This window comes from Taudactylus pleione, unplaced genomic scaffold, assembly GCF_031769625.1.
Source record: "Taudactylus pleione unplaced genomic scaffold, aTauple2 ptg000352l, whole genome shotgun sequence".
In the NCBI taxonomy this organism is placed as follows: domain Eukaryota; kingdom Metazoa; phylum Chordata; class Amphibia; order Anura; family Myobatrachidae; genus Taudactylus; species Taudactylus pleione.
In genome coordinates this window covers 4,977,200-4,997,514 of record NW_028284753.1, presented here as the reverse complement: position 1 = coordinate 4,997,514, position 20,315 = coordinate 4,977,200, and the positions used below count along the sequence as shown (strand labels likewise).

The 20,315-nt window shown below is 43.0% G+C and overlaps 1 protein-coding gene across 2 annotated transcripts in view; it reads right to left on the bottom strand.

Annotated features, from left to right (window-relative positions):
• The window catches only part of VSIG4 (V-set and immunoglobulin domain containing 4), a 99,156-nt gene extending 79,197 nt beyond the window's left edge, over positions 1-19,959 (bottom strand). For both annotated transcript variants that reach the window (XM_088444204.1, XM_088444205.1), the window contains exon 1: positions 19,875-19,959. In XM_088444204.1, the coding sequence (XP_088300330.1) occupies positions 19,875-19,947 (73 nt within the window). In that variant the 5' untranslated portion in view covers positions 19,948-19,959. The remainder of the gene's footprint in view (positions 1-19,874) is intronic.
• Positions 19,960-20,315: the final 356 nt, after the last annotated feature.

Here is a 20,315-nt window from a genome sequence, read left to right as displayed (position 1 = left end):
CATCCTCAAAGCAGCAGCGACAAGCGTGCATCTGTCTGTTAAAGGGTGGTGTAACCCTCAAAGTGTGCTCCACAAACAATAAAAATATTCTTCTTTTTTTTTCTGTCTTTGTGAAATGTGTGGGCTGTAGCCGCACCCGCATCCTTAAAGCAGCAGCGACAAGCGTGCATCTTTCTGTTAAAGGGTGGTGTAACCCTCAAAGTGCGCTCCACAAACAATTAAAAAATTCTTATTTTTTTTTCTGTCTTTGTGAAATGTGTGGGCTGTAGCCGCACCTGCATCCTTAAAGCAGCAGCAACAAGCGTGCGTCTGTCTGTTAAAGGGTGGTGTAACCCTCAAAGTGCGCTCCACAAACAATAAAAATTCTTCTTTTTTTTTCTGTCTTTGTGAATTGTGTGGGCTGTAGCCGCACTTGCATCCTCAAAACAGCAGCGACAAGCGTGCATCTGTCTGTTAAAGGGTGGTGTAACCCTCAAAGTGTGCTCCACAAACAATAAAAATATTCTTCTTTTTTTTTCTGTCTTTGTGAAATGTGTGGGCTGTAGCCGCACCTGCATCCTTAAAGCAGCAGCGACAAGCGTGCGTCTGTCTGTTAAAGGGTGGTGTAACCCTCAACGTGCTCCAAAAAATAAAAAATATTTTTTTATGTGTTTGTGACTTGTGTGCGATGTAGCCGCACGTGCAGCAACACAGTAGCAGCGCCAAGCGTGCGCCTGTGTCATAAGTCAAGGGCCGGTTTGGACATCTGGTCCGGACTGAAGGATGTGCCAACAATTTCTGACAAGTCTACTGTCACTGCATATGATACTGTCCTCAAAGCAGCAGCGACAAGCATGTGTCTGTCTGTTAAAGGGTGGTGTAACCCTCAAAGTGCGCTCCACAAACAATAAAAATATTCTTTTTTTTCTGTCTTTGTGAACTGTGTGGGCTGTAGCCGCACTTGCATCCTCAAAGCAGCAGCGACAAGCGTGCATCTGTCTGTTAAAGGGTGGTGACACCCTCAAAGTGCGCTCCACAAACAATAAAAATATTCTTCTTTTTTTTCTGTCTTTGTGAAATGTGTGGGCTGTAGCCGCACCTGCATCCTTAAAGCAGCAGCGACAAGCGTGCGTCTATCTGTTAAAGGATTACATCTGTGACAGCATCCAAGTAGGCATGTCAGACAGTCCGTACCTGTACTGGCAGGAAAAAGAAGCAATTTGGAGGTCCCTGTACAAACTGGCTCTATTTTACCTGAGTTGCCCCCCCTCCAGTGTGTACTCCGAAAGAGTGTTTAGTGCAGCCGGGAACCTTGTCAGCAAAAGGCGTAGGAGGTTGCTTCCACAAAATGTGGAGAAGATGATGTTCATAAAATTAATTATCAACTCTTCCAGGGAGACCAGCCTCCAGAACGTACAGAGGGACCTGTGGTTGTGGATTCCAGCGGGGACGAATTAATACTCTGTGAGGATGAGGATGTACACAACACTGAAGAGGGTGAGGAATCGGAGGATGAGGACGACATCTTGCCTCCGTAGAGCCAGTTTGTGCAGGGACAGATTAATTGCCAGCTTGTTTTGTGGGGGCCCAAACGAACCAATCATTTCAGCCACAGTCGTGTGGCAAACCCTGGTGCTGAAATGTTTGGTTTGTTAAAGTGTGCATGTCATGTTTATACAACATAAGGGTGGGTGGGAGGACAATTCCATCTTGCACCTCTTTTTTTTCTTTGCATTATGTACTGTTTGGGGCCTAGTTTTTCAAACTGCCATCCTGTCTGCCACTGCAGTGTCACTCCTAGATGGGCCACGTGTTTGTGCCGCCCACTCGTGTCGCTTAGCATAGTCATCCAGCTACCTCGGTGCAATCTTTTGGACATAAAAACACTATTGTGAGGTGTGAGGTGTTCAGAATAGACTGGAAATGAGTGGAAATTAAGGTTATTGAGGTTAATAATAGCATAGGAGCAGAAAAACACACAAATTCTGTGATTTTAGCTGTTTTTATGCTTTTTTAAAAAAAAATACAGATCCAAAACACAAAACCCAGAACCCAAAACACGGAAGGGTGGTTTTGGCAAAACCAATCCAGATCCAAAACACGAAGAAGGATCCAGATCCAAAACCAAAACACGAAAAGTAGCCGGTGCACACCCCTAATATATATATATATATATATATATATATATATATATATATACTCTTTATATTAGAGATGTGCGCTGGACCATTCTTGCTGGTTTTGAGTTTGGTTCTAATTCATTGGGGTATATTTACTAAGGAGCGGATTTTTAGAAGTGGTTTTGTTGCCCATAGCAACCAATCAGATTCTAGCTATTACCTACAGTCAGGTGCATAAATATTGGGACATTGACAGAATTTTCATATTTTGGCCTCTATTCACCACCACAATGGCTTTGAAATGAAACAAACAAGATGTGCTTTAACTGCAGACTTTCAGATTTAATTTGAGGGTAATTACATCCAAATCAGGTGAACAGTGTAGGAATTACAATGGTTTCTATATGTGCCTCCCACTTTTTAAGGGGCCAAAAGTAATGGGACAAACTAAACAATCCTAAATCTAACTTTCACTTTTGACCACCCACAGCATATGCGAGCGGCCAAAAAGATGGTCGCGATGGTCTATATACCATCAGACTTGCGACGGAGACCCTGTGGTAGGGTCTCCCTGCCACAAGCCCTAGAGTGATTTTGGCTCTATCAGAGCCAAAATCACTCCCACTGACATCACTAGTGATGTCAGTGGGGCCGGCTTCAGACGGTAGGCGTTCCCATGGGAATGCCTCCATCTGGCCGCCACGCCCCCGGCACGCCCACCAAAGGGGGCGTGCTGTCAATCAACATCGACAGCACGCCCCCTTTGGTGCGAGACCCGGAGCGATGGAAAGCCCGTCGCTCCCCGGGTCTCGCGCATGCGCACGACGGAGCTCCCTCCGTCATGCGCATGTGCAGTGGGGGAACATCGACCCGCTTGCGAGCGACCTGCGCTCGCGAGCGGGTCTGAATGACCCCCACAGTGCGGGTCACATACAGTCCTGGTCGCATACACTGTGGAATACAGTGTGGGCTGTATACAGTGTGAGTTGGATACAGCATGGGTCAGATACAGCATGGGTAGGATACAGTGCAGGTAGCAAACAGTGCGAGATAGTGTGGGTCAAAGGCAGTGTGGGTTGGATACAGTGCAGGTTGGATACACCAATGGTGTACTTACTGTAATAGTGGGTGCTAGCACTATCCTCAGTGGTGTCAGCCATGCAGGGGTGCCGGCCGTGTGGTGATTGTGGCGGTGTCCTCAGTGGGGGAGTGCTGGCGGTGTCGGCAGTGCAGGAGTGCCAGCAGTGTTCTCAGTGTAGGGGTGCCAACGGTGTCCTCAGTGCAGGGTTGCTGTAAGCAGGGCCGGATTAAGAGGAGGGCGACAGGGGCAGTCGTCCCAGGACCTCCACACACAGAGGATGCAGGGGGGTTGTGAGTATCTAGAAACCCCCCCCCAACAGACCAATTCCCCCTTCATTGCCGAAATTGGGGCAGGGCCAAAACGACAAGCCCCTCCCCCATATGACCCGTGACTGTGACACGAGGGGACATGGCCTAATGAACTGATCAGCAGCTGCATAGAATGTAAGCGGATATATGTACTGTTTTATTATTTATATATGTGTATGTATGTGTTTATGTGTATGTATGTGTTTGTGTATGTATGTGTATGTGTTATTGTATATACAGTATGTGTTAGTGTGTGTATACTGTGTATGTGTGTATATATGTGTATGTATGTGTTTATATGTGTATGTGTGATTGTATATACAGTATGTGTTAGTGTGTGTATATATACTGTGTATGTGTTAGTGTGTATGTATGTGTTAATGTGTATATATGTGCTAGTGTGTGTATTGTATACTGTGTATGTATATGTGTTAGTGTGTATGTGTGTGTATACTGTATAGGTGTGTTAGTGTGTATGTTATATAATATGTTTGCTACATATATATTAAATATGTATGTGCGTGTTTAACGTGTGGTGGGGGAGGGGGGTAGGATCCATGTGGCTTGGTGAGGACCCCAACAACTTAGTTACCCCAGGGCCCCCACAAGCCTTACAGTGCAAGGGTGCAATGGTGTCAGCACTGCGGGGATGCTTGCGTTGTCGGCACTGCAGGTGGCGGTATCCTTGGTATGGTGGTGGCCGCCATCTTCAATCCGTTTGCCCCATTGAAATCTAAGAGGAAGTGCTGATTGGCTGAGAGTCGTCACAGATGGCTCTCTCAGCCAATCAGCGGTCAGCCCACTGATTTCAACGGGACTTCTGAAATTTGCCCCCGAGCCAAAACCGTGAGATCCGACAGTGGGATCTCATAGTTTTGGCTCGGGTAGGGATCCGAGGCAGACAGGGAGATACAAGCTGTGACTCGGATCACCTCAGATCCGGGAAGTTTGGACGTGTTTGGAATCCAAACCGTTCATCTCTACTTTAATATATACAGGTAGTACTGCTTCCTGCAGTACTACCTGAGTCTACAGCTACAGTCTGCTATTACAGCCTCTTGCATGCAGCCTCCTACCTTCTACAGCATGCTGGTCAATAGGATCAGCTCTGAGCACACTGGTGAATAGAATCAGCTCTGATTACAACAGGAGAAATGAAGATAAATACTTGCTGCAGACTGAATCCATGACATAATCTTCAGTAGGATAAATAGGAGCACTCTGAGAGGAGCTGGAACAGATGCAGGAAAATCATGAACAGAGAGCCACTTCTGACACAGGGACCAGCTGAAGACTTGAAGACAAGTTGTACTGGCAATGAGCAGGACTGAAAGGGGGGAATTCAATTGTTTGCGGCATTTTTTCAAAGACGCCCGATGGAGCATTTCAATTGTTGCTCCGTCAGGGCGCGATAACCGCTGGCGCCGGGAATTTCTGCCCGCACCCTCAGGAAGGTGCGAGCAGAAATGTGTGAGAAACTCCCTGGTTAGGACGTGCCCTAACCAGAACTTTAGACGGGTTTAGCCATTTTACGTGGCTAAACCCGGGGCGAAGAGGCCGATAATTAATGAGCGCCCAGAACAGCTGAATTGCAACACTGGGTGCTCATTAATTATCACGCCTTAAAAAAACAATTGAATTGCCTCCAGAGAGGGGTTTAAATAAGATGCTCTATTGTATAATTGGTTATTGTGATCATGTGAGGAATGGTGACCTGTGAATGGGTGCAAAGTGTCAGATGACCTCAGGCAAGATGGCGGTGCCCATGCTGTGCCAATCCTTGGGGAACAGGTGCATTCTGAGATAAATGGCCTATGGAGACATGCCAGTCAGTGAATTGGCAGCGCTGGGTGTGGTAGGAGGGTCTCAGTACCCGATGTGTGACACACGGTTTTCATCTATTTCTCTCTGGTACCCAAATATCATAAATGTATTTATAATACGTTATATTTTAAATATATTTACACTGTATATGGTGCCAAAAGGGTAAATTCCCGCACTGAAACAAGTCACTTTTAATTAAATTTATTAGTGACATTTAGGAGTATACTTGTTGTTATGACTCCAATCATGTCAGCAGTACAGGAGTGCCACTGAGACCCATGTTGATCAATTGATAGGAAGTTAAAAGAAAGATAGGGGTTTCTTTCCTCGGTGTCCTTACTCCTCTTTTACAGCAAGAGCATACAGTCCTGAGTGTTCATTGGATTATTCAAAACATTACTTTTATTTATTATGATCCTTAAGATATATGTTTAGTTTAATAGTGGATAGCAGTGAAATATAAATTACAGAAGTGATGTCAGATTGCAATATGTATTTCATCTCCATCAGATACAGTAGTTATTTCTATATTTCTTGAAACTAAGATATTTATGGATGTATTGTGATATCTATTACCTGGAAACCTTACCCCAATCTTTACCTTTATAACTTCCCTTTAAGTATCTGTGGTATAGTTTCACTTGCAACTGTAGTGGGTTATTCACTCTGGTGCTTTTAGTGTTTACAGTGTCATTTCTCACTTGCAACTTAGTAGAATGTTCCCATGATTGTTGCAATATTAGATACTATGGGCCTGATTCAGCTTTTTGAATAGAGTAAAGGTGCGTATAGCTATTATTTAAACAATTTGCCTGATTCCGATGGATCGGAATGACAAATCGTTAAAATCGTTGTGTGTATGCACTATGTTGTGTGGTGAGCGTTTCCATGGGGTTGTCAGCCGCATCGTCAGGTCGTCTAACATGTAGGCCAACCTGAAGATACAGCTGACGACCACTGCAGGCGGGGCTGATGTAAAATGTGCAGAGATTTAGATTTGGGAGGGGTGTGTCCAAACTGACATAAATCTATGCTGTAGATATAACACAGTGTGACCTTATCCTTTATTGTTTGCATATAGTCACATAATATGCTGTACTTATATTCCAGCCTGACCTTCTTGCTTGTTCTATTAATGTTAACAGTCACTCTAAGGGCTGTTCAGTATTACAGTGTAACCTTATCCTTGGTGTCTGTATGTAGTCACTTAGTAAGCTGTAAGTGTATTACAGAGTGACCTTAGTGTCATTTGAGTTTATCTGATTATAGGTTCTCTCTCATATTATATTTGTTATTGGTTCTCTCTGATATTATATTTGTTCTGAGGGTCACTTAATCAGTTGCTTGATATTTTCCAGTGTGGCTTAATATGATAATTGTGCTTCCAGGGTGTTTGTTTTCTAGGTTGTTTTTAAACTGATTCAGATAATCCTCTGAGGGGTAAATTATTATATGACGTAGCTCGTTATTTTATTTACTACTATGCCCAAACCAGCAATAAACTCTGTGCTTTAAATGGTCTGATCCCTATAGCGATGTATTGATATCTTACAGATGTAATATCAGTCACTTGGCATATCTTGAAGTAGCGATATTCCATATAATGTAGTGGCGATATTTATTAAGGATATCCCTTATTGTGTGAATTATTTATTTATGCCAATCTGTATCAGTAGCGATATTCATCATATGTCTATTATGTGATCTATCCACTTTATATATTAATCAGAGGTACTGTTATTTTCATAAATGCTGAGTTGTGCGCTCTTCACAGCAACTTTAGGATCCCAGTATCTGTCAGCGGCGGTATTATTCTTATGCACACTGTATTTTGTTCTAAAAATATATATATATATAGGTATAGAACTACAGTGCTTTATGGTACCACATCTGTATATTAGGATAATAACATTAAAGGCTTGTCAGTTTTAGACATCATATGTACACATGTCGTAGGTACTGCACAGTTATGGACCTATCAGATTGGCTATCACACACATGCATACAATACTGCAGGGTTACAACATGTCAGTTTTACATGTATTTGCTGATATAGCGCTATTGCAGTGTTATTTATAATGTAGCATGGATTTTAAAGTGCTATAGAGTTATAGATCTGTCAATTTGAACATCGTATACATGTAAAAGTGCTGCAGGGTTACAGACCTGTCAGCTTGTGGTATATTTTCTAATATAGATCAGCTGCAGTGTTATTCTAATATCACATATAGTTTCATGCGCTGCAGTTATTTATTCTGTCATCTTAATATCACATGTTTTCCCATTCGCTGCAGTGTTAATTCTCTTAGCTTCAACATCATATATACACAGACACATTGGAGTGCTCCAGGATTGCAGACTTGTCAGCTATGTATACATTTCATCATATTAAGCTGCTATAGCATTCTTTGGATGTCACATACATATTCAAAAGCTGCAGGGTTAGGAATCTGTCAGCCTAATCTATATTTTCCATTTTTTAGGAGCTTAGGAATTGTACAGGTGGACACTGGTGCTGATGTATGTTATGCTTGATCTTTCTCAGGGCTAAAAAAAGCCTTAACATACTGCAGAAAAACTAATCAGATCCAGACTAGCCACTAACATCAGGTATATAGAGGGGTAAATTTACTAAGAATCGTATTTGGTCGAGTTTTGCCATTTTTAAACTCGATTTGACTTGCTGAAACCCGGGTTATTTTAGGCTTCCGAAACATCAAAATTTACCAAGAATCGTGTTCTGACAGTGTGTTTTCCGATGGTATATCTGCAGTGTCTGACAGCAGCCAAACACTCCCGAACAAGCAGCCTGCACATATCAGAGAGATATGTGAAGGCTGCTTGTGTGTTTTAACTGTAAAAAAAGGGTTAATTAAAAAAAAAAAAAGATGTATGCCCCCCCCCGCCCCCAAATGCATTACCAGCCCTGAGCTGCTCAGCGAGTCCCCAAAAAATACGTGTAAGGTTCCCCAATATTTTAGGAACAAGCACTGGGCTGCTGAGCCTGTCCTGGTTTTAAAAAGTCCTCCTATTTCTAAAACCAGCACTGGGCTCAAATCCGGCCGGGTGTAATGCCACAGCCAGGGGAGATGTGTGTGTGGGAGCTGTTCATTGGCTAAGAGAAGATGGGGCTGACCTCTCTCAGTCAATGAACACTCAGACACAACTCTACAAAGAGAGAAGCTGCATCTGAGCTCTTCATTCGAGAGGTAACAACCATCGTGGTTGTTACCTGTTGCGTGGCTCACGTTTCTAATTTTTTTTATTTTACCAAGACCATGGATGCCTACAGGGAGAAGGGGACCAGTCCAGGTAATATAGGTGAGTATGTGTGAGTATGTATGTAATAAAACTATACTGTCACAGTGTATGTGTAGTGTGTTTATTTAAACATTTCTTTACAGGTGAACTACAGGAACCAGCAGGCCCTTAATGCCCCGCATGCTGGTACTTGTGGTTTTCCAAGTACCAGCATGCGGGGGAGGCTTGCTGGGACCTGCAGTTCTATTCATAAAGACAATGTTTACACTTATCTTTTTTTACACTACACTTACACAATCAACCCGCCACCCCCCACCCCAGGGCTATCCCACCAGCGGGATAGCCCTGGGGTGCTCTGGAGAGGGGGTCCCCCAACTCCCCAGGGATCCCTGGCCTGGGCTGACTAGTGGTCAGGTGTAGTGTTTCGGCTAGGGAACCCGGTGATAGGGTTTTCCTGACTGTGACATTACCCCCCCCAGCTAGAAAGGGTCCGGTGCTGGTTGTGGAGATTACAGGGGAACCCTATGCATTTTTTCCCCTATAATTCCATAGCCAAGACCGGATCAGTGCCTGGTGCTGGTTGTGCTAATTACAGGGATACCCTGTGCAATTTTTTTCCTGTACTTACACAACCAGGACTGGCTATGAAAAGTCCAGGGCTGGTTGTGTTTTTAGGGGGGGACCCCACATCATTTTATTTTTTTTACACTAACTCTTTCCAAGCTTTTTACAGTAAGATACATGCATGCATCTCACTGATGTATGCATGTATCTGTGTCAAATCAACTGTTCATGCTGAAACAAATGCGTGAAGTTCTTCTATTCATTTGGGGATTTGCAGTTTGAGTTTGTTTTTCATTCGATTTACAAATCGAATTCTATGTAAAAATATCAATGTTTTCAGAAATTCGATTTAATTTCACATTCCTTTTTCTGTTTGATTTGATATTCGATTTTGCCTTTAGTAAATCCTTTCATAAAAAAATCTAACCAAAATCGATCCAAAATCGAATGCAAAATCGAACAGAAAACAAAATCGAACTTTAGTAAATATACCTCCTGGTTTCTACCTGTTACAGAATACAGTAGTTCTTGTTTCTTTTCTTTGTCACGTTAGGCTTAAAATAAATTTGTAATAAAGACTACTGTTAAAAATATATTATACCTGTGAATCTTGCACCAGAGGGATGAGTAAAGGAGCTATCCATTGTTGATAAATTAATGTTCATTTTTTGGAATGTCAGCATTTAAAAGTTTTAAGACAAAAACTGTTTGTGCTTTCCTGTTACAATTCTTTCCGCAGCTCTGAATACGTATTCAGACAGTACTAATGTACTATATGAACAGGAAGGTGTAAAAACTTCTTGTTACTGGTCAAGATTCCTCTGCCAATATCCTGGCACATCACAATCAGGTAAGTACTGTACTATAACGGTGGATCTAACTCCACTTTGAAAAAAAACCAATCTCAATTGTTTTCATTAAAATAGATTAGGTGTTACCAGATTTATCCTAAGGATGGCATTAGCGATATGGCCAAGCTCCAAAAAGCTAAGTTTTTCGGTGCTTGATAAAATGCACATTTTTTGCAGTTCCCGTAGCTAAACAGCAGATATCTCTGATACCCTCATAATTATTCCCCCTATGGGTTAATCATTTGCTATCCACATTGATTGCAAATTACTTTCATAAATAGTACTGAAGTAGTAATACTGCTAATGACAAGAATAGAAACAGTTGTTTTCTGTGTGTTTTAGTGAGGTTTTAAATTCTGTAAAAAGTGAACAAATTCAGGTAGGTTATCGGCGCTATTTGCAGCAATAAGAAAATCACATTCTCCCGAATGTACTAAAATTCTCATGCAGTGAGAGGGGCCCTGAAAGAAGCCTGTCCCTGCTTTGTGTACAGAAGCGAAATTATCACAAAAGCAATCATTTATCTTCTATATCGGGAGCGTGGGCCGTTCTGTGCATATGTGGTCATACCGCTGCTGGTAATTTGTGTGAAATAGTAGCCCATAGGCTACTATAATATAACGTCATCCTGAAATAAATCTGACAGCTTTGCAGCCCCCTATGGATTGTTAATATTTGTGGGTATCCTCAAAAACTAGTGTTTTCAGGTAATATCCAGCAATTGTATTTAATAAATAGGCCCTAAAGAGCATCGACAGATATTTTACTTGGAACAATCCAAAGAGAATGGTTATTTATCTGAGGGGCTGTAGGTCTCAATTCCAAAGCTATGGTCATGATGTGATAACCGCAGATGCAGCTGCAGCTTTCTGGAACTAAAATCCTCAGGGTGCAGAGAAAGTAAAGATAAATCTCAGGAATGTCAGATTGTGTGAGGCCATGGATGGAGATCTTTCTGAGTGGGGGTGTATGCAACTGGAAGTGATCTAGCACCCAGAATAGACCAATATGCAGAGATTCGCAAGCAGTGATGGAGTTGCACTTGCCCTGTGCCGGCCCTGCCCCCAAACACATGACATAACTTGAATGGGAAAGGGCGCTGACAGAAGAAACCATAGAGCTGCCCGGATGCACCGGGACGACTCTGCACACTGCAGGGCACATCATGTGAATGCTCTAGAAAGCACTGCAGCAGCATTACTGGCCACAGGGTGCAATTACAAGCACCCCGCTAGCTACATGCAGGGGCTGTGGGGCAGCATTGGTGCCACCCCCAGGGCCCTGGATGACAGAACCGCTTGCAAACCCCTCCCTACAGCCCTGTGTGCAAGCAGATAGCAGTGTGGAACTAAGCAGAAGTAAGAGAAAGGTACATAAAGTGTGGAAGAAAGAAAAATATAACAAGTGAGAGAGATAAGATGCATTAAAGTGATTGCTTATTGGTGCCACAGGCAGACCAGGGGCTAAATGTAATAGACTGCGACCTGGCGCTGCTGTATGAATACATAAGAGTATGCTCATATTTTTAAAGCAGTAAGCATGTTAAAGGCTAAACCAACTTGGTTTACCCATTAATATATTTGCTGCTTTAAAAATATGGGCATACTCGCATGTATTCCTCAGCAGTGCAGGCTCGCAGTCTATTACATTTAGCCCCAAGTGTTCTGATGTATGAAGTGCTATCTTCCGAAGGGGAAGCTGTATCCTGCTAATTGGTGAGAGATAACCATTATTTTATGTGATAGACATTGCTGCATTTAAAGTATGTATAACAGCGCTGCAACAATAGACGGTTTCTGTGTATTTAAGGGCCCCAACTGTGCACACAAATAATTAAATACAACCCAGGTTGTATTTTGTTGATACCTGTATGTGTGTACTTTTTTGGGTGGAACGCAGTTTATAATAGTAGACACCAGCGGAATCCAGGTAAAGTAGACAGCCTTAGTACTTAACCAGGAGTTTGGTTTACTTTAGTGTAGTAGAGGTGTTTGTACAGCCGTACTCACAGTTATACAATAAGTGGATCTGGATGGAGCAGAGCTTGAGCAGGACATACAGACAACCAGCTGGTCATGTATGAGGATAGCGATAAAGTAATATGCAGGATACCAGCAGCAACAGAGCATTTCTCCAACAGTTCTCATCTAATGTCACACTCAATGTTGATGGTATCTTCCTTGTTTATAAGCTTCAGTTCATTCAAAGTCTCTACAAGGTGTAGAGTTTCCTTGGCTATTTTGGATTTCCATTCAAACCAGTCATTTTTTGACTTTATCTCTTGGATATTTTGGAGTTCACAGAATGTGATACTTGTAAACTCCTCATAACATCTTTACAATGTTTTTCCACTGTTTGATCTTGCAGAGGTTCTTTTCTATGGTTGGATGTACACGCTGGTAGCCTCTGGTTCAGGTATGTCTCCAGCTACTGGCATATCCAATAACACATTTCCAACTCCAGCTTTGTTTTAAGTGGTGCTATACCTTGGAATATATCATCTCTTGACTTGACAAGCTTTTTGATCTTTGGATTCCAGAGTCTATAGGGGTCTATTTATCAAGCAGTGAAAAGCGTGGAGAAGTGGACCAATGGAGAAGTTGTCCATAGCAACCAATTAGCTCTTACCTATTATTTGATAGACTGTATTTGATAAATGCTACTTCAAAGCTGATTGGTTGCTATGGGCAACTTCTCCACTGGTCACTTCTCCACGCTTTTCACTGCTTGATAAATAGATCCCTATAACCTTTACTCTCTTGGCAATATCCAAGCATGATGCATATCAAGGACTTGGGATATAGCTTACGTCTTAGGTCTTCTTTTTTGGGGGGATGTGCACATAGGCAATAGATCTAAAAACTCTGAGATGTTTGATGCTTGGACACTGCTTCCACCCAAAAACATTTGTTTAGGCCGGCATCCTTTAACATAGACCGGCTCTCTCCACTACGGTTTGATTTGCACGCTAACTTACACCATTCTATTCTGGCATGTATGCAATGGTCTTTGACAAATGAATGTGTCTAATGTATGTGTCATTCTTGTGAAATCATTGATGAATGTTATGAAGTATTTGTATCCACTTATCGCTTTATCCTCCATCAGACTACACACATCTTAATGCACCAATTCCAGGGGTGCCTCAGCTCTGATTCCTGATTTTGGGAATTGGTAACAGCTTTGTTTGCCTGTAATACAGATTTCACACATTGGTCTTTAAGTATCTGTCTCAGATATACCTGTAACTATCCCATCTAGGAGTTTTTGGACACTGTCATATCCAAGGTAATCTTACTTTATGTGCAAGGGTTTCATAGACAGAGGTCATCATCACATAACACTCTTCTGTGTCAAGGACATATAGTTTATGATATATAAGTGCCACATATTAAATTAATCAGCACAGACTTCTGGTGCATATTAGGCTGGGTACACACATAAAGATTTTCTGTCCAACAATCCAACTAGTTGATTGGTTGGAATGAAAATCTGGTAACATATGGGAGTAATTGAAGATCAGCAATTTGCTCCTAAATGCCAGAAAACAGATAAAAATGGTCGGTCAGACAAGTTTATTAAATGTTAGATCTAAACAATTTGTTCAAACAACAGTTTTTGTCCATTTTCCGGCATTTGGGAGCAAATTGCTTTCATACCTTACCAGATTCTCATTCCAACCAATCAACTAATTCTTTACAGGTGTATGCAGCTTAAGTCACATTATGTTACAACTTAGACACATTTTCAGAAAAAAAAAGATGCCCAGCACTAGCAGAGTCTCACGGGACCAGGCGTGCTCAGCAGTGATGTGTGGGCAGGTGAGGCAGAGCCTTTCCTGTCATACTTAAGTATACTCCAGAGTTTTCTCTATAAAAATGATAAGAAAAATGTAAATAAAATTTTCTAAATATCTTCTTTGTATTATTCTAATCATATTTATAGTCAAAACTCTGGAGTAAAAAGTGAATGGCAGGTGAGGCACTGCCTCCCCTGTCTACCTTTTCCACACATCCCTGATCAATTTTCCAGCAGTATATACAGTACTGCTGCACCTTTGTATAATGCCCACATGAACCATCAGGTTCGTAAATGGATCTATAAATATGGCTCTGATACTAGCCAGTGCCTCTTCAGCCACTTACCTCACTGCACGTCACTGGTGCTGAGAGGGGCTGTTTGGGTGGCAGTGCAGGAATATGCAGGATACCAGCAGGGTCTCACGTGTATGTTCCACTGTGGCACTCTAACACAGTGACAAGATGGCACCATGCTTGTGCATAAAATAGCTGCCATCTTGATAAATTTAAATGCTTAAATTATGGAGCAACTACACATTTCAACAACATTAGCTCTGTTATATTACTTTGTGTCCTGGGCACTACTACCCAGTAAAGATAAAAGTACTGCCAGTGGTGTATGCACCCAAATGGTGGGAACCTCCACTAAGGGGGCTAGATCAGTATGATAGCAGCATACACTGCAAATAAATTCTGTGTAAATTTGTGACAATCACAACTTTATAAATAAAAGTAAACAATCTGCGCATCCACTAATACTTGACCCTCTCAAAGTACCATGATATAAGTGGGAATCGATTGGCATAAAAAAATTTATCATAAACCGTTGTAACTGTCTGATGGTGTCACAGTATGAATCTACGAGAATATGTATGTTAAATTATCTAGTGTGCTCACAATACAAACATAGAATTGTCAAAGATATCAAAAAATTTTATTTTAATATACCATAAATACTAACATATAAATTAAAAATAAAAATAAAAATTGAAATGAGAAAAGACACATGTAGTATCACATATTATTGAACATATGCCCATAAAGACCTCTGGTAGTAAAAATGTTGTAGATCTCATGGATAACAAGCAATAGACATCGCTCTCTGAATTAAAAGTCCCGTCAATGTGGATACATTTCTGTGAAAGTGTATCAAAGAGAACTCTCCGGCTATATAAGTTAGTCAGACCAACAAGGCGGTGAATGGAACTTGTCACAGGTACATAAAAGCCTTCCTTGTGAGTTAATATTGAAAATATCTAGCATAGATGTATATTGCTATGTTAAAGGTGTATGATTACTCACAGAACCTCCTGCGAGCCTGGAACAGTTGTAACAGCCTGCAACAATTTTACTATTGAAATTTACCAGAGGTCTTTATGGGCATATGTTCAATAATATGTGATACTACATGTGTCTTTTCTCATTTCAATATTTAAATAGTGTTTTTATTTATATGTTAGTTTTTATGGTATATTAAATTAAAACATTTTGATATCTTGACAATTCTATGTTTGTATTGTGAACACACTAGATAATTTAACATACATATTCTCATAGATTCATACTGTGACACCATCAGACAGTTACGATGGTTTATGATACATTTTTTTATGCCAATCGTTTCCCACTTATATCCAGGGCTGTCTTAACAGCAGTGCAGGCCCCTGGGCCCCTGGGCAAAGCAATACACTGGGGCCCCTTTTAAACAATCCTCTGCCGAGGATGGGATGCTATCGGTGGAGGCTGTGCTGGTTGTTGGATATCGGCAGAAAAACAGAAGTCATTTACAGGAAAAAAACACAAGTCACAGTCTGAACATGTACAATACAACAAATTTCCTATGCAGTGCCCCCAGTAGTGCCCCCAGAAGTGGTCCCTCCTATGCAGAGCCCTCAGTAGTAATCCCCCTATGCAGTGCCCCCAGTAGTAATACCCCCTATACAGTGCCTCCAGTAGTAGTCCCCGCTATGCAGTGCCCCCAGTAGTAATCCCCCAGATGCAGTCCCTCCAGTAGCAATCATCCCTATGCAGTGCCCCCAGTAGTAGTCCCCCCTTTACAGTGCCCCAGTAGTAATCCCCCTATGCAGTGCCCCCAGTCGTAATCCCCCCTATGCATTGCCCCCAGTAGTAATCTCCCTTTACAGTGCCCCCAGTAGTAATCCCCCCTATGCATTGCCCCCAGTAGTAATCTCCCTTTACAGTGCCCCCAGTAGTAATCCCCCCTAAGCATTGCCTCCAGTAGTAATCCCCCTTTACAGTGCCCCCAGTAGTAATCCCCCTATGCATTGCCTCAGTAGTAATTCCCCTATGCATTGCCCCCAGTAGTAGTCCCCCCCATACAGTGCCCCCAGTAGCAGCCACCCTCCCCATACAGTGCCCCCAGTAGCGCCCCCCTATACAGTGCCCCTAATAGTGCCTCCCCATATACAATGCCCCCAGTAGCGGCCACCATCCCCATACAGTGCCCCCAGTAGCGCCCCCCCTATATAGTGCCCCAGTAGTGCCCCCTCTATGCTCTGCACTATGGGATGGGAGAGACGTCATGAACTGCTGCGGGGGGAGCCAGAAGATGGAGCTCATGAGTGAGCTCCAGCCGGCTCCCTCCGTGGATGACGCAGCAGCCAATGAGAGTCTGTCTAACTCTCATTGGCTGCTATAACAAACACACAACCGCCGCTAGTGGCTGTGTGTTTCTAAACTGTGTAGGGCAGACCGCTCTCACTGCGGTCTGCCCTACACTTGGGGCCTGGGGGACACTAGCGGGGGTGTAATGGAGAATATGGGCTCCTGCACCACAGCGGGCCCCGATGCAATGCACCAGCTACATCCAACGCTTTTTCCCTCCCTGAGCTGGTACCCGCCTCTGCCTCCTCCCCATGCAGGACTATCAGTGGCGGCAGCTATGTGATGGGGGGCAGGGGTACTATCGGGCATGGCCCTTGGAATCCTGGGTCCCTTGGGCAACTGCCCATTCAGCTTATAGGTAGAAACAGCCCTGCTTATATCATGGTATTTTGAGAGGGTCAAGAATTAGTGGATGCGCAGACTGTTTACTTTTATTTACTAATAAACCCAGTATAAGGAATCATTCATCTACTGTATTTAAGGAGAACTTTCATTGAACCAAAGAGTACTGAGAGCATTTCTATGTGATTGTATTATTTCATGCTTAAGTAGCAAAGTAATATTGTGCAGCATTAAGTAGGTATAATTGTAAAATGTTATAAAGGTGTGAAGAGCAAGTTAATATGTATTTGCTGAATAGTCAGGTGTATGTGATATTGCATTAGCGAATCCTGTATTTAGTGTGATTTAAGAAACGCTTGCCATGTGTTCTTTTACTTGAAGTGACCCATTCTAGCCTTCATTTGGGGTCACTAGAAGTAAATTCAGAAATCCTTTGTATGCATTCTGACTTCCATTTTGTCTGTGTCTGGGAAAGGGTAAGATTCCTTGCCCCTTTGCTGTGGTGTGAGGGAGGGAGTATCAGTACTGCCAAAGACAGAGGGCCTGATTCAGACCCGCTCATGAGCGCTGAGCGCTCGCAAGCGGGTTGATGGTGCCCTAGTGTGCATGCGCACGATGGAGGGAGCTCCGTCGTGCGCATGCGCGAGACCCGAATAGCAACGGTCAAGCCGTCGCTATGGGTCTTGCACCAAAGGGGGTGTGCTGTCGATGGTGAGTGACAGCACGCCCCCTTTGGTGGGCATGCCGGGGGCGTGGCTGCCCAGACGCAGGCGTTCCCATGGGAACACCTACCGTCTGGGGCCGGCCCCACTGACATCACTAGTGATGTCAGTGGGAGTGCTTTTGGCTCTGATAGAGCCAAAAGCACTCCTGGGCTTGCCGCAGCGAGACCCTACCGCAGGGTCTCGTCGCAAGCCTGATGGTCGCGATGGTCTTGACCATCGCGACCATCTTTTTGGCCGCTCGCATAAGCTGTGGGTGGTCACCCACAGCTATGCGAGCGGCCAGGATGCCGCTCCAATTTTAGGTAGGAGGGCTCTGATTCAGAGCGAGTGCTCTTGTCAGAGCGTCTGGCTCTGAATCAGGCCCAGAGTACCTAAGCAAGAGCGGATTCCTACCAACACACCGTAACCAGGACTGTGATAATTCAACACACTTTAACACCTATTATACATTTATTCAGGGTATCACAATGATACTTGCTGATTGGCTTATGTACATTCCGTGATTATGAATGTTGCGATTGAAATAGGCAAATTCTGGTACAATATGTACCAAATTTTTGCTAATACAGATTGATCACAATATTTAGCCAATTGCATATCTCTGAAATTCAGCCACATCATGTGAATTGATTTATAATTCAGCTACCCACTGAAAACAGGTAAAAAAAAGAAGGTAAAACACCTATGCCTAGTATTTATCAAGTATATGTGGGCTGCAGCGGCTATGGACATGTCTGTAGGTGTTTTTAATACATTTCCAAATTCTCTCACTTTTGTTTCTGCCACCAGTTCTGCTCTGGTACATGATGTGCTGCACTCTAATGGCATGAAAAAGAAGGTTTTCACTGAATGAGGGCCTGATTCAGAGACGGACGCACTGAAAGAGCGCTCGCTCTGAATCAGGGTGTTTTTTTTTGGAGCGGCCTCCCGGCCGCTCGCATAGCTGTGGGTGACCACCCACAGCTATAGCGAGCAGCCAGGTTGATGGTCGCGATGGTCAAGACCATCGCGACCATCGGGCTTGTGACGAGACCCTTGTGGTAGGGTCTCGTGGCCACAAGCCCCAGAGAGCTTTCGGCTCTAACAGAGCCGAAATCTCTCCCACTGACATCACTTGTTATGTCAGTGGGGCAGCCCCCAAACGGCAAGCGTTCCGTTGGGATTGCCTCCGTTTGGCCGGCCACCCCCCCCAGCCTGCCCACCAAACGGGGCGAGCTATCGCTCACCATCGACAGCTCGCCCCCTTTGGTGCGAGACCGTCGTGAGCATGCCCAGTGGGCAAACATCGACCCGGTTGGGAGCGCTCAGCGCTTGCGACCAGGTCTGAATCAGGCCCTGAGTCCTTTCACTCAGTGGAAGTGCATGCTAAAACAGGCTTTTCTCCTTCATTGCCATAGCATAGGACTCCACAAATCATTGTATTCACTACTACTTTTAATGGCTGTGAAAGATGATGTGATTCAAAGGGGATGTAGTTACGTGTCGACATTCAAAATGTCGACACCATAATCTCGACATGTTTAAAATATCGACATTATGAATGTCAATAGTAAGAATGTTGACACATGAAATTAGGGTCAGGTTGTAATAAGGTTACGGTTAGGCTAATATATGCGTGTCGACATCCTGACTATCGATAATGTTGAAATATTGAACAGGTTAATATTTTATCAGTTGTGATTATCGACTTGTTAAATGTCAACATTCTGAACATATCGACATTTTGAATGGTGACATTCTGGCCATGTAGACATTATTGTGTCAGTATAATGAATGTTAACATTACATACCACAGCCATCCAGAGGACCAAAAAGAAGATGCAATCTATGTAACTACAGTCATCCCACCTCTCTGTAGCTTCACATAGCCCAAGGGAAAAAGGCTGCATGGAGCAGCCCCAGGTGAGGGGAGCACTGGGAAGTTTTGCAGTTCATTAATAACACTGTACTGGAGTCCAGAAAGCTTTATTGACAGCCGTTCCTATCCAGAAGCTGCTGATACATTTCTTCTCTTTATGGCACCAGAGGAAATTAGCATCATCAGCTAGAGTCACGATTAGCACTTAAAAGAAAACTGTTCTGAAGCCATAAATATTTACAAACTACTGCACAACAATTGGAATAAACAACTGTGACATACTGTATGCTGCTTATCGCAGTATTTACATTTCTATGCAAGTGCAATCCCATTGTGCATTTTTATTTCATAAACATCTTTTGTAAACTAGAATGAATGACTACAGATATTTTATCTCCCTATTCAACAATCTTGTCTTTCTAGCAAAAAATCACTTATTAATGCAGAAAATTATTTAGTGAATACATAATTTCTATTTTGTTGACTATATATATATATATATATATATATATATATAATGTAAAATTGTCACTTACCACTTCTGCTTCCTAAGACCATTACAATCATACAGAGCCATTTAATATGCGTCATTATCCAGTGATCGGACATACAGTACAGTACTGTAATCCAACAAGTCAGATGTTGAAATGAGAAGACGCACTAGAAAGTTTCCTTCTCCTCTTTCTATAGCATTTAAGAGTCTTCATGATGTGATTTCCTTCCTCTTTCACATTCCTTGCTTGAGATAGCCAAAAATTATAAAGTTTCATGGGTATTTCAAAATATGGGATCAGTTACTGGCACTCCTGACCTTTGGTGTCATCAGGATGAAATATATTTCACATATTGCAGCATATGTGAGGGGTACATACTAGGGGTGAGCGGGTTCGGATTTCTGAAATCCGAACCCCCCAGAGCCCCCCCGATCCGAGGCAGATCCGAGTCAGGCTCGACTTTTCCCGCCTGACTCGGATCTG